Genomic DNA, 16,633 nt, shown 5'->3' on the forward strand with positions numbered 1-16,633 from the left:
AAGTTGAGAGGGTGGAGAGCGTCAAGTTCTAGGAGTGACGATAACTAACAATCAGGTCCTGGATCTCCCATGTAGATGAGATGGTCAAGAAGGCACAACAACACCTCTTCTTCCTCAGGCAGCTTAGGAAATTTGGCATTTCCAAAAGGACCCTCATCAACTTTTACCATGGAAAACGTACTGTCCGGGTGCATAGCCCAGACCATCACGTAAGCCAACTTGCCATCCATGGACTCCACTTACAGCTCTCATGCAGCAGAAAGGTGGCCAACATCATCAAAGACCCATTTCATCCCCGTAATGCTCTCTTACAACCTCCTCTGTCAGGCTGAAGACACAGAAGCTTCAACACACGCACCAGCAGGCTCGGGAACAGCTTCTTCCCTGCCGTTATTAGACTAATGAATGGATTCTCTAACTTCAAATGGCATTTATCATGTTAATGTTGATCTTGCTGCATATAGTCCTGTATGGTGTAACCTGTATGCCTCACTCTGTCCAAGTGTATTTCACCTTATGATCTGTATGTCCTTGCTTATTATGATCTGCCTGCGCTGCTCACAAAGTTTTTCACTGTATACGTCACAATAAATCAAATGGATCAGTCAATCAGGAAGAAGGTAGAAGTGGGCTATGCTTGTCTGGAGGAATTTGAAATAGGAAGCTATGCATGGGAGAACTCTGGAGGAGACGAGGTAACTGGCAAATCCTGGAAATGTCTAGGGGAGAGAGAAGGAAGTGTTTGAGAGTTGACATTCAGTCTGCTTCAGGTCAGCAAACCAGATGACAACAGCACCACCCTTCTAAACAAAGGTTTGATAACAAAGTCAGGGTTAGCCCGGAGAGAACAGAGTGTAGCAAATTCAGAGGGAGACAGGTCAGCCAAGTGAGGGGAACAGAGAAATTAAAGCAGCCAATGTCATGTTGCCAGTTCTCAATGAGAGATTGGATGCCAAAAAAAGACCAAAGGGAGAGCTCTGGGTGGTGGGGAATATTGGAGACAGATGAAAAGGGCCTTTGAAGTGAGCACAGGTTAGGCTTAGGGTCCTGACAAATGAAGTGGGCAACAAGGCAAGTACAACAGAAGAAAACATTATGAAGGACTTTGTGACTGTGAGTGACAATAAATATGCTGAGTAAATTTCCAGGCCAGTTTGTAAGCTCTGTCTGAGTATCTTCTGAGTATTTCTGTGTCTTCCACTTAATGTATAATCTATTATATATAATGGACAAAAAATTGCCTATTAAGGTTAAGTTGTGTTTAAATTGAGTTGATTCTGGCCGAAACACTGTATTACTCAAGAGAGTATTTAATGTTTTTTTGTAAGATTCTTGTACAATAACAATTAATTTGCTTCCAATCATGGAATCTTGTGGCTCCATTCTTTTAGGAAATAACTGAATTTCAGATATTTTCTTTTCAAATATACATTTATTGGTGGAACACACTGATCATAATACTGGAGCATTATTGAACATATTTCCTGCAGTTTTTTAATGTGTCTGGTGGTCTAAAACGTCGTGGTTTGGTATGTAGTTGCAACCCAACAGTAAATGTAGCACAGCCAGATATACATTCCGATGGTAATCAGTACCTAACTCTTAACTATGTTACAACAAAATAGCAACATCAATCTATTTTGCTTTAGTCCAGTGTGTAAATTGTCCACAAAAATGTGCCCTCAACGTTTTGGAGGATTGGCCTGCCATCTCCAGAGTTCAGAGACTGATTTCCCAAACAATGTGATAGGTCAGGTGATGAAACCTCCACAAATAGCTCCCATAATGCATAAAGTAAGAAGAATGGACAATGTGAGGCACATTGCTTCCAAAATGTGTTCTACTATTCGCTGTCTTTTTTTAAAAAATCGGACTGATGAGAAAATATTAAGTATTAAGGCGCGATATAAATCCGAACAAGATATTGCTCACCTCCTCTTATGTGATGTTAAATGTTCACCACAGATGCAGTTGTTTCTTTTCTAAAGCAAGATTGTTAACATTGGATCATTGTGTGGAGTCGTTTGGGGTGAATGTGCTGCAATATTTAAACGAGATATTTCATGCCAAAGATATGCATTTTGATTCCAAAGTGCCTTCCATTTTTGCATATATTATGAATGCAATAATGTGCACTTCTATTACCCATAGGTCAGTTTGAGGAAGGGGCAAAATACAACGTAACCACAAAGATTTAAAAACACATGATCACCTATGGAATTTTGCTCAGTTTCAGCTAATAAGCTGATTCAGTAAGTGCCATTTTAGAGTTTCTTTACAATTATAAAAAAGTATATTCTTCATGCTTTTAATGAGAGGGTGTGAACTGGCAGCTAGCATATGAAACATAGACCTGCCTATATTTCTCCGTCGTTGTTAAATGGCCTGTTGTGTGATTCCAGGCTTTATTGACTTTATTTCCCACCAGCCTTGGTAACATAATTCACAGAATGGTACTTACACTCCCTATGCCCACATCACTAAAAGATTGAACTGCCACGTGACTCTCAGAAGGTTACATTCTAATAGAATGCAAGGTTGCCCTTCATGCAATGCATATTGAATCACTCCAGTCTGTTCAGTATAAAGGGCACAACAAAATTAGCAGTTTAAAGGTTTGGCAGCAGTTTGAAAATTAAATGCCTCTTCAGCTTTCAAAATAGCAGTCATTACTGCCCAAAGAGCACCTAACCCAGGCATTTGCAAATAATAAATACACTTGAAGAAACACGAAACAGATCCCAAAACATGGAGCTCTCTGAAGAAAAATATGCACCAATTCACTGCTGGACTAAAACTAAACACACAAATGAGTAAAAGACTGGTGGGCTTTTCATACTTGTATGCTCCCATGCTTCTGAAGATGTAGCAAATTTGTACTTTAATCATCTGCTTATACTGACGTGTGACAGGATGGTTATTCATTCTCATCATCTCCATTGATACTCTCAGAGTGACACATGATGGTAAAGAGACTGAAAATGTACAGTGAAGTAATTCCTGCCCACATCAGTTTCCATGTAGCTTAAGAATTAATAATTGTTAGTGTAGAACCATTTTAAGTGAATCATAGAATCCCTATAGTGTGGAAACAGGCCAATCGGCCCAGTGAGTCCACACTGACCCTCCGAAGAGTATCCCACACAGACCCATTTCCCAACCCTGTCATTTTCACATTTTACATTTTCCCCTGACCAATATGCCTAACCTACACGACCCTAGATACTTTGGGCAATTTATCGTACCCAATTCACCTAACCTGCGCATCTTTGGATTGTGGGAGAAAACTGGAGCATCCAAAGAAAACCAATGCAGACATAGGGAAAATGTGCAAACTCCACACAGACAGTCACCTGAGGCTGGAATCAAACTCAGGCCCACGACGCTGTGAGGCAGCAGTGCTAACCACTGAGCAACTGTGCCAGCCAACAGAGTAATGGGGAAAGCTCACCCAAGATCAAACTGAATGCGCCTCCTTCGAAAGTAAGCAGATCACAATTAGCGAGAAAATGCAAGGGACAGGTAACCCAGGACCAGAAGCAATGGAAAGCTCTGATAACAACAACATAATTTTTAAAAATGAGTTCTGTTTCTTCATCAGATGTGTTTTTTTTTGTTGTTAATACCTGAAAAGAAATGTGCGTAACTGTGACAAAGAAGCGATTACAGTTGAAAGCACCTTCCTACAATAGTGTCAGTTAGTATCCATTTACTGCCTTCTTATCACACATCTAGTGACTCAACATTTCATTGTTATAACCCACTGATATCTCTAATTCTAGCTTGTGTTTCAACCATCAGAATGTGTTATTTTATTACTCATAGAATTTGCAGTTACAAGTGCTGCTAACACGTATTATCCTGCAGGGCGTTTTTGTTTGCTTCATGAATTGCACCCACACAATAACCCTCCCTCAACCCACTGATTCATAGAAAATTTTATTTGCACAGAAGCTCCTTCTTACTTGTCCTTCAAGGGGAAGCTGAGTGTGTTAACTACTGACAGTATTCTGAGGAAGGGTCATTGGACCTGAAGCATTAACTCTGACTTCTCTCTATAGAAGCTGTCAGACCTGCTGAGCATTTCCAGCAATTTCTGTTTTTGTTTGTGTTTGGTAGAGTTCTGGAGTATACACAAGTGACTGCTGAGGCTAATCTGCGCCCAGAAACTTTGGCTGCAAAGAGGAGGGGATCCTACAGATGGCTGTAGTTTGAATAATCTGGTCCTGGGTTACCTGTCCCTTGCATTTTCTTGCTAATTGTGATCTGCTTACTTTCAAAGGAGGCACATTCAGTTTGGTTGTACCAGTGTAATGATCTTGGGTGAGCTTTCCCCATTATTCTGTTAAGAAGTTGGTAGTGAAATCTCTTGTTGAACTGCTGCAGTCCATGTGGTACAGGTACACAGACTTTATTGCATGACCATCCCACCCCAGTTGTGGCTGATACTATGGCGTGTACTTGGCATGTCAGTTTGGGTGAGGACCTCAGTTTTTTGTATTTTGTCCTGCTGTCTCACCTTCAGAAACTTTGAAGGTAGCTCACAGAAAAGGGGTCAAGCTTTTCAGCCTAATATTGGTACAGTCTAAGCCTCACGTGCAGAAAGCAGAGTGGGTAGGAGTGTTTCTTACAGATGTACTCACCCTCATTTCCAGACTGCTGGATAAAGTATAAGAAGGATACAATTGCTTTGCCAGTTCTTGCATTTTTCTCATCATCATTATGGACAGGTAGAGACAGCTAAGGTAAGTGAATTTATGTGCTGACAACATCTGGCCAGGGAGTTTGAGATCCAAGTAAGGCTTTCATAGAGCAGGCTGTTAATTACTCCAGTGTTCTTCATGGAGATCATAAGGCTGAAGCTGGATTTATAGGAGGGCAAGACCATGTTACACTGCATTTCCAGCTCTGAACTGGCAACAGTCATCAACAAGCAAGAAATTATGAGGTATATCTTTTGCCTAGAGTCTTCTCAGGTATAAAGTCTAAAAATTCTACAGAATTTGAAACATCTGCTCCCAATGTGGAAAGGGATTTTTGAATGAGATGGGAAGAAATTGTTATTTGAAAATTTAGCTGTGCCTTGACCAGTTTTGTGCTCAAACACTCAACATCACTTACTGCGAGCATAACTTCAACTACAACGTAAATTTGACTCCAACTGTCCAGCCAAAAAGAAACTCTACCAAATTACTGGCAGAAGTTACTGATACTAAAAAGTCATGGTTTAAAATCCATGATCCTGAAATGATGACCTAGTACACCATGTATAAACAATCAGTTGGTTATTGAAAGTCCTTACTGATATTTCAGTACAAGGTTTATACCTTTTTTAAAAAAAAATGAGTTACAATGCTAAGCGAGTATAGAAATAAATGGGGTAAGTCTGTACATAATAGTATCATAAAGTGTAATTTTAAAACCCTGGCATTTACCCTCTTCTCCAATCTTATACCTTATGCATTTTAATTTTTCTCCTATAGTGTTGTGCAATAGAAAGCTAAACCATGAGAAACATTTGACATCTATCAAAAGATTAAATGCTGCATTGTTTGTAAACTTTCTAAGATAACTTTAACATGTGTTATAAATCAATTAAACGTGTTTTAGTTTGTTCCTGTAATATTCTGCATTTTATGGTGTAATCCTAGAGAACCATTTAAAATATATTTAAATTGCTAACTCTCTGAAAACATTGTTTCCATTACACACCAATACTCCCAATCTATTATAGCAAACTATTTATGAAATGTTCACCATTTCTTTGAAAGCAATCTGTATGATGAAAATTACCTTAAAGATCACAAAAACCATGTATATTCACATACATAGACCCTTTAGTGACCATTCATCTATAATTTTGTCAATACAGCATTGACTTTGGCCTGTAACTACATTTCAAAACCATCTATTTGTGAAGAGTAGCTGTGTATTCTGCAATGATGACCATTTTAAGTAAATTTCACTGTGTAGATTTATTGTAGTCCAGCAATAACCCTGCAGGGCTCTAAACTGCAAAGCCTGTGCTTTGAAGCTAAGTTACTTGACAATTTGTATTGAATAATACTAAACAATGCTCATAAAATTCCAGTGCCCTGAGCAAAAAATATAAGTCAAGCTCCGACACATCCATCACACTAACATAGTAAGTTACATAGTTAGGCTGACAGTCAATGATATAAGTTGAGCTGGAAGGTAATAATCAATAGCATATATTAGAGCTGTTGGTTGAAGTTAATTACAGACATTGACATTGTGCATTTTTAATGAGTGGAATAAGATAGCAGCCAAATACTTTACACTAAGACTAGAGGCTGGTAATAAATTGCATGCAGTAGAATTGTAAGGCACCATACAATTATATACGTTGAGGTGGGAGGCTGAAATGAATGACGTGTTAGAGCTGTAAAATGATATTAATGCCAATTTATGATGATTGAATCATATGTTACTGCGAATGCTGTCACTCTAGTCTATATGCTGAATTGTGTCAAAACATTTTGAATCAAACAAACCTAACTGCAATTAGAATATGCTTTCACCAAAAGTCACACAAACGGATAAATCAGTGGAGCAGATATAGAATCAGGTTTATCATTCAATGAGACAATGCATAGTATCATGACATGTACTGAAACTGCCCAATGTCCCATTAACAGTATGGATCTGATTTTGAAGTGAATAGGTTTGCAGACGTAGATCGATTCTGCATTCGTGACAAGGCTATAGTCTTATCCATTATAGGAACACTGTTTGCTAACCTACACTGATTCTAGTCCAACAATCACGGAATTTTTAAAAACTATCATTGTTGATTTCAAATCATTCCCTGGCTTTGCCACTCCTGATCTCAGCAACCTCCTTCGATCCAACAACACTTACAAATTTCTGAACTTCTCTATTGTTGAGTCTACTATATACACAGTTTTCATCTTTCTTCATTAGAGCTTATTCTCCTAGGCATCCATAACTCACCCTCTAGAATGGTTTCCTTGAATCTCTCTGCATCTCTCTCACTCTCTCTCTCTCTCTCTCTTCTCCAATGAGCTGCACCTTAGAATGCAGCCACTTTAGTCAAGAGCTAGGTTACCTGCTCGAATATAGTATTCCCTTAATTAACTCAATGTCAAATTTTGTTTTATTACACTCTGGTTGGTTAAAGGTGCAACATAAGTGAAATCCATTGTTGCTACTTTCACCTGCAGATCACCGTGATAGTGTTTAGTGATTCAGAAGAAACAATGTTCAATATATGTAACTGAAGCTGCATTATATTAAAACTGCCTTTCTTGTGCATCCAGGTACATACAAAAACTGGTGCATTACTTTGACAGCTAGTCTGAAAGGCACAGTGTAAATAGATAGTGGGCATCTCAGCTCTCAAACATTTGAATAGATTTGGATAATTGGTTCCTTCCAGCAGCCTACCACATTGTGCATGGGTGGTGCTGCACATTGTGAACTTACAGGGCTATTGCTAAAGTACCATAAATCAAAAAGGACTCAGCGGATGCGGATTGAATATTAAGAGGAACAAAGTGCCTGAACATGCATCATTTGTCTACATGGCTGTATTTAAAGTGAGACTTTACCTACCTGTAGCATTGCTGAGCTTGAATGAAACCATCTTGTCAGGGATATTACAAACATTTCTGACTGATGCAATGCAACTATAATTCGCATAATCCAGAGGACGTAGATTCTTTAATTTCAGGATCTTTATTTCACCCTGTTTAAAAAATAGCAATTGAGTAAGAATATACTTTTTGTAATGTAATACTGAATGAACAATACACTTAGTGCAAAAGCACCCCAAAGGTAGTAATACACAAAAGTCTGTAAAACTTAAAATTCAATAACTTAAACTTTAAAATTAAGTGTTATTATTTCATGAAATCATGTAACAGTATCAAATATTCTTGAAACTGAACCTGTTTATATATTGGGCTTAGCTTTAACTTATACAGCAAACTTGACATGTTAGAAAATGTGAAATATTCACAGTGAGGAGGAAAGCACAGCCTGCATTTCAACTAATTAGATTTCAGTTTTTAAAGATGTCATCATTTGTTGAATTTGTGGTGATACTAAACTTGAAGTTGATCTCATTTGAGGTCACTAACACAAATTACAAGCAAAGCAGGGTGAGCACATTTTTAATTATTGATGTGGTCCACAGCCATATTTTTCTTTTTGAGGAAAACAGTTTTACACTTCGACCATCTTAGTAACTACTCTGCTTCATCTGCTGATATTGGCCTGAACACAAAGATTCTACCTTTTGAGCTATTTTCTAAAATTGAACGATTGAACTAAATAATCCAATAATGATATACAAATGAAAGCTCTTGGCAAATTTAGGATAGCCTTGAACACTAGTACATTTCATTTTCAGTCTCTATTTTAACTATCCAATTAATCCTCAATTTATTCATTCCATTTTAATATTGGTCTGATTATAACTGCTGTATTCGATGACCGGCCAGTATTCCTATCTCTTTTTATTTTCTTTTACTGAACTACAACTTCCCTACATTCAAATGTTAACTTAAATGTTTGTAGCTCAGGTTGAGGTTCAGGGTGTAGGTTTGATACCCAGACGTTTCATTACCTGGCTAGGTAACATCATCAGTGGCGACCTCCAAGTGAAGCAAAGCTGTTGTCTCCTGCTTTCTATTTATATCTTTCTCCTGGATGGCGTTCCTGGGGTTTGTGGTGATGTAATTTCCTGTTTGTTTTCTGAGGGATTGATAGATGGCATCTAGATCTATGTGTTTGTTTATGGCGTTGTGGTTGGAGCACCAGGCCTCTAGGAATTCTCTGGCATGTCTTTGCTTAGCCTGTCCCAGGATAGATGTGTTGTCCCAGTCGAAATGGTGGTTTTTTTCATCCATGTGTAGGGCTATGAGGGAGAGAGGGTCGTGTCTTTTTGTGGCTAGCTGGTGTTCGTGTATCCTGGTAGCTAACTTTCTTCCTGTTTGTCCTACGTAGTATTTGTGGCAGTCCTTGTATGGAATTTTATAGATGACGTTGGTTTTGTCCATGGGTTGTACTGGGTCTTTTAAGTTTGTTAGTTTTTGTTTGAGAGAGTTGGTGGGTTTGTGTGCTACTAGGATTCCAAGGGGTCTCAGTAGTCTGGCTGTCATTTCTGAAATTTCTGAAGCCAGACTACTGAGACCCCTCAGAATCCCAGTAGCACACAAACCCACCAACACTCTCAAACAAAATCTAAAAAACTTAAAAGACCCAGTACAACCCATGGACAAAACCAACGACACCTATAAAATTCCATGCAAGGACTGCCACAAACACTACGTAGGACAAACAGGAAGAAAGTTAGCCACCAGGTTATATGAACACCAGCTAGCCACAAAAAGACACGACCCCCTCTCCCTCATAGCCCTACACATGGATAAAAAAAAACACCATTTCGACTGGGATAACACATCTATCCTGGGACAGGCTAAGCAAAGACATGTCAGAGAATTCCTAGAGGCCTGGCACTCCAACCACAATGCCATAAATAACCATATAGATCTAGATACCATATATCAACCCCTCAGAAAATGAACAGGAAATGACATCACCACAAACCCCAGGAACCCCATCCAGGAGAAAGATATAAATAGAAAGCAGGAGACAACAGCTTCGCTTCACTTGGAGGTCACCACTGATGATGTTACCTAGCCAGGTAATGAAACGTCTGGATATCAAACCTACAGCTCAGCGAGCAAACCTACACCCCTGTTGACTTAAATTTCTACATGCTCTTAAAAGGCAGGTGGTAAGATAACAATTTTTCCTCTCTCTTTGAACATTTATCCTATCATGAAAAGAGAAAACAATCGAGAGTGGACATCTGACTGCTTTGACGATTGAACATCAAACATATTGGCAAGGGATTAGAAGGGAGCACATTCACCTAAGTGTTTTATTACTTTATGACAAATTCATAAATCTCAAATTATGTTTGCATGTCAGTGTTCAGTTCTTAAGTACAGTATGTAAATATCTTTGCAAGAACTTACATGTCATTATTCTTTCTGTGTATATATGTTTTTGAATCATAGAACAACACAGCACAGTTTTGGCTCTTCAGCCCTCGATGTTGTGCCGACCTTTTATTCTACTCTAAGATCAAACTAACCTACGTACCCTTCATTGTAGATTAGATTTTTTAGATTACATTACAGTGTGGAAACAGGCCCTTCGGCCCAACAAGTCCACACCGACCCGCCGAAGCGCAACCCACCCATACCCCTACATTTACCCCTGACCTAACACTACGGGCAATTTAGCATGACCAATTCACCTGACCTGCACATCTTTGGACTGTGGGAGGAAACCGGAGCACCCGGAGGAAACCCACGCAGACATGGGGAGAACTTGCAAACTCCACACAGTCAGTCGCCTGAGGCGGGAATTGAACCCGGGTCTCCGGTGCTGTGAGGCAGCAGTGCTAACCACTGTGCCACCATGCCGCCCACTATCTTCCATGTGCCCATCCAAGAGTTGCTTAAATGCCCCAAATGTATCTGACTCTACTATCACCACTGACAGTGCATTCCATGCACCCACCACTTTCTGAGTAAAGAACCTACATCTGACATCTCCACTAAACCTTCCTCCAAGCACCTTAAAATTATGGCCCCTCATGATAGCCATTTCCACCTGGAGAAAATGTCTCTGGCTATCCATTCTATCTATGCCTCCCATCAACTTGGGCACCTCTATCAAGTCACTTCTCATCCTTCTTTGCTCCAATGAGAAAGCCCGTGCTCCTTCAACACTTCCTCATAAGACATGTCCTCCAGTCTGGGCAACATCTTGGTAAATCTCCTCTGTACCCTCTCGAAAGCTACAATAAGTCAACCAGAACTGAATACAATATTCCAAGTGTGGTCTAACCAGGGCTTTCTAGAGCTGCAGCATAATTTCACAGCTCTTAAACTCAGTCCCTGCTAATGAAAGCCAACAAACTTTCTTAACAACCCCATCAACTTGGGTGGCAACTTTGAGGGATCTATGGACATGGACCCCAAGATCCCTTTGTTCCTCCACACTGCCAAGAATCGTGCCTTTAACCCTGTATTCAGCATTCAAATTTAACCTTCCAAAGTGAATCATAGAACATAGAACATAGAACATAGAAGAATACAGCGCAGTACAGGCCATTCGGCCCTCGATGTTGCGCCGATCCAAGCCCACCTAACCTACACTAGCCCACTATCCTCCATATGCCTATCCAATGCCCGCTTAAATGCCCATAATGAGGGAGAGTCCACCACTGCTACTGGCAGGGCATTCCATGAACTCACGACTCGCTGAGTAAAGAACCTACCCCTAACATCTGTCCTATACCTACCCCCCCTTAATTTAAAACTATGCCTCACACCTTTCCAGGTTGAACACTATCTGCCACTTCTCAGCCCAGCTCTGCATCCTGTTGTAATGTACAACAGACCTCCATACTATCCAAGCACCGTGTCACCAGCAAACTTACGATCACACCCTTTCACTTCCTCATCCAAGTCATTTATAAAAATTACAAACCAGAACAGATCCCTGCGGAACACCACTGGTCACTGAACTCCAGGCTGAATACTTTCCATCCATCCTCTGTTATCTATGGGCCAACCAATTCTGTATCCAGACAGACAAGTTTCCCTGTATCCCATATCTCCTTACTTTCTGAATGAACCTACCATGGGGAATCTTATCAAACACCTTTCTAAAATCCATATACACCACATCCACTGCTCTACCTTCATCAATGTGTTTTGTCACATCCTCAAAGGATTCAATAAGGCTGGTGAGGCATGAACTGCCCCTCACAAAGCCGTGCTGACTATCTCTAATCAAACTATGTTTTTCCAAATAACATGTGTCCTATCTCTCAGAATCCTCTCCAATAATTTGTCCACCACTGACATAAGACTGACTGGTCTGTAATTCCCAGGGTTATCCCTATTCCCTTTCTTGAACAAAAGGGACTAGGGATAACCCAGGGAATTAACAGGATTATCCCTATTCAAACATCCTCCAAACATCTAGCACCATTCCAATAGACAGTGAGGACACAAAGATCATTGCCAAAGACACAGCAATCTCTTCCCTTGCTTCCCGTAGCAACCTTGGGTATTTCCTATTTGGCCCTGGGGACTTATCTATCCTCATGTTTATCAAAACTTCCAGCACATCCTCCTTCTTAACATCAACCTGTTTGAGCATATCAGTCTGTTTCATGCTGTCCTCACAAACAACAAAGGCCCTCTCACCAGTGAATACTGAAGCAAAGTATTCAATAAGGACCTCCCTACTTCCTCTGACTCCAGGCACAAGTTCCCTCCACTATCCCTGATCAGCCCTACCCTCACTCTGACTATCCTCTTGTTCCTCACATAAGTGTAAAATGCATTGACGTTTTCCTTAATATTACCCGCCACGGCTTTTTCATGCCCCCTTCTAGCTCTCCCAAGTCCATTCTTCAGTTCCTTCCTCTAAAGCCTTGTCTGATCCTTGCTTCCTCAAACTTAAGTATGCTTCCTCCTTCCTCTTGATTAGATATTCCATATCTCTTGCCCTCCATGGTTCCTTCATTCTACTATCCCTTCCTTGCCTCTGTGGGAAAAACCTATCCAGCACTTCCAGCAGGTGCTCCCTAAACAACCTCCACATTTCTTTCATTCATTTCCCTGAGAACATCTGTTTTCAATTTATGCTCCACTGTTCCTGCCTAATAGCAATGTAATTCCCCCTCCCCCAATGAAATACATTCTCATACCATCTGCTCCTATCCCTCTCCATGAGTATATTAAAGGTCAGGGAGTTATGATCACTATCACCAAGATGCTCTCCGACTAAGAGATCTGTCACCTGACCTGGTTCATTGCTAAGCACCAAATTCAATATGGCCTCCCCTTTAGTCAGCCTATCTCCATTCCTGGACATACCTGTCAAAAACTGGTCCATCCAAAGTATTTGAACTAAGCAGGTTCCAATCAATATTAAGGAAGTTGAAGTCACCCATGACAACAACCCTATTACTTCTGCATCTTTCCAAAATCTGCCTCCCAATCTGCTCCTCCATGTCTCTATTGCTACTGTGGGGTCTGTGGAAAACTCAGTAGAGTGACTGCTCTTTTCCTGTTTCTGACTTCCACTCATACAGACTCTGACAAGCCCTCCTCAACAACTTCTTTTTCTGCAACTGTGATACTAGCCCTGATTAGCAATGCCAGTCCTCCACCTCTTTTACTTCCCTCCCAATTCCTTTTGAAACATCTAAACCCCAGAACACCTGACAACCATTCCTGCCCCTGTGATATCCAAATACTGATCCGAGCTCTAAGTTCATCCCCCTTATTCCTGACACTTCTTGTATTAAAATAGGCACACTTCAACCCATCACACTGACTGCAACTTTGCCCGATCAACTGTCTATCAGCACTAACAAATTTCATGCTAGAACATACAAGTCATTAGTGTGGATTGGGAAAAGTATATGAACAAAATTATCACTTTTGTAACAATCTCAAACTGAAATTGGCTAACAATGAAAAATATATTAAGTAGCAAATCTTGGTTTGAATTAAAATTGAATTTAACTAACAGTTGTAAGCAGATACATGGATTCAAGAGTATAGATTTGTAGTTGTTGCCTGTTTTGAACAGCAAAGTAGGTGCCAGATAAGTTTCTCAGTCGAATTGAAATTCAGGATCAGCCAGGGATCATGCTTTCAGTCTTTAGTGACATAGAGGATTTAAGCCTCATGATCCTTTCGATCTTTTATGTTTAAGCAAGTGGTGTTTGAGAAGTTACCTCACGGATAACTGGCTTGTGACAACCAGGCATTTGTGGTAGGGTCACTTTTGGATCCTTCAACTTCAGCTCTTCTATCAGTGTAAAGCAGAATTCAGCAAGCATTGGATTTTTCACCTACTTATAGGGAACGCAGGCCGGGATTAGACCATCATGAGACAAGTTAGTTTTACCCTACAGCTGATTGTGTTGTTGCAATACTAATCCATCTTAGTACGAGAGGAACTGCACTTTCAAAATCTTAAATTGAGTGGTTACGGAGCTAGCTGATGCACGGTCAATACGTTCATTTCCAGGTATTACCCTCTGGGCATTCCAAAATTCTTTAAGTTTAGGAAAGCTTCCAGATTGGAAAATAGTGAATGTAACTCCTTTATTCATCATGGAAGGAATACAGAAATCTGGAAATTACAGGCCAGTTAACTTAAAGCGCATCATAGAGCAAGTATTGAAAATCCTTATGAAATGTGTTATAATAGGACACTTAGAAAAATTCAAGGTAATCAGGCTGACTCAATAATCTTTTGCAAAAGACTAGAGACCTGTGACCAGTGGAGTGCCACAAGAATCAGTGCTGGGTCCGCTACTTTTCATCATTTATAAAAATGATTTGGATGTGACCATAAGCGGTCTCGTAAGTAAGTTTGCAAATGATGCCAAAATTGGAGGTGTAGTGGATAGTGAAGAAGGTTACCTCGGATTACAACAGGATCTTGATCAAATGGGACAATGGGCTGAGGAGTGTCAGATGGAGATCAATTCAGATAAATGTGAGGTGCTGCATTTTGGGAAAGCAAATCTTAGCAGGACTTATACACTTAATGGTAAGGTCCTGGGGAGTGTTGCTGAACAAAGAGACCTTGGAATGCAAGTTCATTGCTCCTCGAAAGAAGATCACAGGTAGATAGGATAGTGAAGGCAGCATTTGGTTTACTTTCTTTTATTGCTCAGAGTATTGAGTACAGGATTTGCAGGTCATGTTGTGGCTGTACAGGACATTGGTTAGGCCACTGTTGGAATATTGTGTTCAATTCTGATCTCCTTCCTATTGGAAGGATTTTGTGAAACTTCAAAGGGTTCAGAAAAGATTTACAAGGATGTTGCCAGGGTTGGAGGATTTGAGCTACAGGGAGACGTTGAATAGGCTGGGATTGTTTTCCCCTAGTGTGTCAGAGGCTGAGGGGTGACCTTGGAGAGGTTTACAAAATCATGACGGGCATGGATCAGATAAATAGACAAAATCTCTTCCATGAGGTGGAGGAGTCCAGAACTAGAGGGTATAGGTTCAGGATGAGAGGGGAAAGATATAAAAGAGACCTGAGGGGCAATGTTTTCACTCAGACGGTTGTACGTGTAACTGAATGAGCTGCCAGACGAAGTGGTGGAGGCTGGTATGATTACAACATTTAAAAGGCACCTGGATTGGGATATGAATAGGAAGGGTTTGGAGGGGTCTGGGCCAGGTGTTGGCATGTGGGACTAAATTAGGTTGGGATATCTTGTTGGTATGGACGAGTTGGACTGAAGGGCCTGTTTCCATGCTCTATGATTCTCTGACTCTAAAAGGAAAATTATGTTTACCCAATTTCTTGGAATTCGTTGAATAAGTAACATGTGGATAAAGGACAGTTGGTGGATGTACTGTACTTAGGTTTGCAGAAAACATTGAATAAAGTGCCATATTAAAGGCTATTGTATAAAATAAAAGCTCAGCTTTAGCATGGATAGGAGATTGGCTAGCAAACATAAAACAGACCATGTGCATAAATAGGTTATTTTCTAGTTGACAAGATGTAAGGAATGGTGCCTCAGAGATCAGCGCTTGAGCCACATTTTTAAAAAACTTATATAACTTTCTCTTTCACGATCTCATTTTTAAAAAAATCCATTTCAATGGTACTGATATGTACCACAACTGTCAATGGTTCACTCTCCTCCAGAATGTCCTGCAGCATCCCTGAGACATCCCTGAACCTGGCACAAGGAAGGCAATATACCATTTGAGAATTCCATTTGTGGCCATATCATTGCTTATCAATTCCCCTCAAAATCCAGGCCTCTATCACTAATGTGCTCTCTAAAACCTTCCTTTCCTGCTATTCAGCAGAGCTAACTATAGTGCCAAAAACTTGACTGTCACTGCTTTTCCCTGAGGTGCCAACCCTAACAGTAATCAACATGGTATATCTGTTTGAGAGAGGATGGCCACAGTAGACTCCTTTAGTGCCTGCCCATGCTTACTTCTCTGCTGGGTGGTCACCCAACACTTCTCCGCCTTTAAGAGCGGTGTAGAGAGTGTGGTGCTGGAAAAGCACAGCAGGTCAGGCAGCATCCGAGGAGCAGGAGAATTGATGTCTCAGACATAAGCCCTTCATCAGGAATGAGGCTTGTGGGCCAGGGGGCTGAGAGATAAATGGGAGGGGATGGAGCTGGGAGGAAGTTAGCTGGGAATGTGATAGGTAGATAAAGGTGGGGGAGAAGGTGATAGATCAAAGACGGACAGTGGAGCAGATGGGTGGGAAGAAAGGATGATGGACAGATAGGACCATTCAAGGGGGCGGTGCAGAGTTGGAGGCTTGGGACTGAGATAAGGCTGGGGGAGCGGAAATGAGGAAACTGGTGAACTCCACATTGATCCCGTGTGGTTGCAGCGTCCCAAGGCAGAAGATGAGGTGTTCTTTCTCATGGGTAAGAGTTTGGCGATGGAGGAGGCCCAGGACCTGCATGTCCTTGGTGGAGTGGGAGGGGAAGTTAAAGTGTTCAGCCATGGGGCAATGGTGTTGGTTGGTGCGAGTGTCCCAGAGATGATCT

General features: G+C 40.8%; 1 protein-coding gene across 5 annotated transcripts in view; it reads right to left on the reverse strand.

Annotated features, from left to right (window-relative positions):
* mdga2a (MAM domain containing glycosylphosphatidylinositol anchor 2a) overlaps nucleotides 1-16,633 on the reverse strand; it is a 956,359-nt gene that overhangs the window by 581,500 nt on the left and 358,226 nt on the right. For all 5 annotated transcript variants that reach the window (XM_043697346.2, XM_043697340.2, XM_043697342.2 and 2 more), the window contains exon 5: nucleotides 7,597-7,729. In XM_043697346.2, the coding sequence (XP_043553281.1) occupies nucleotides 7,597-7,729 (133 nt within the window). The remainder of the gene's footprint in view (nucleotides 1-7,596; nucleotides 7,730-16,633) is intronic.

Source organism: Chiloscyllium plagiosum, unplaced genomic scaffold (assembly GCF_037043375.1).
Source record: "Chiloscyllium plagiosum isolate Xiang-an unplaced genomic scaffold, Cpla_swu_hap1 HiC_scaffold_8, whole genome shotgun sequence".
Lineage (NCBI taxonomy): Eukaryota > Metazoa > Chordata > Chondrichthyes > Orectolobiformes > Hemiscylliidae > Chiloscyllium > Chiloscyllium plagiosum.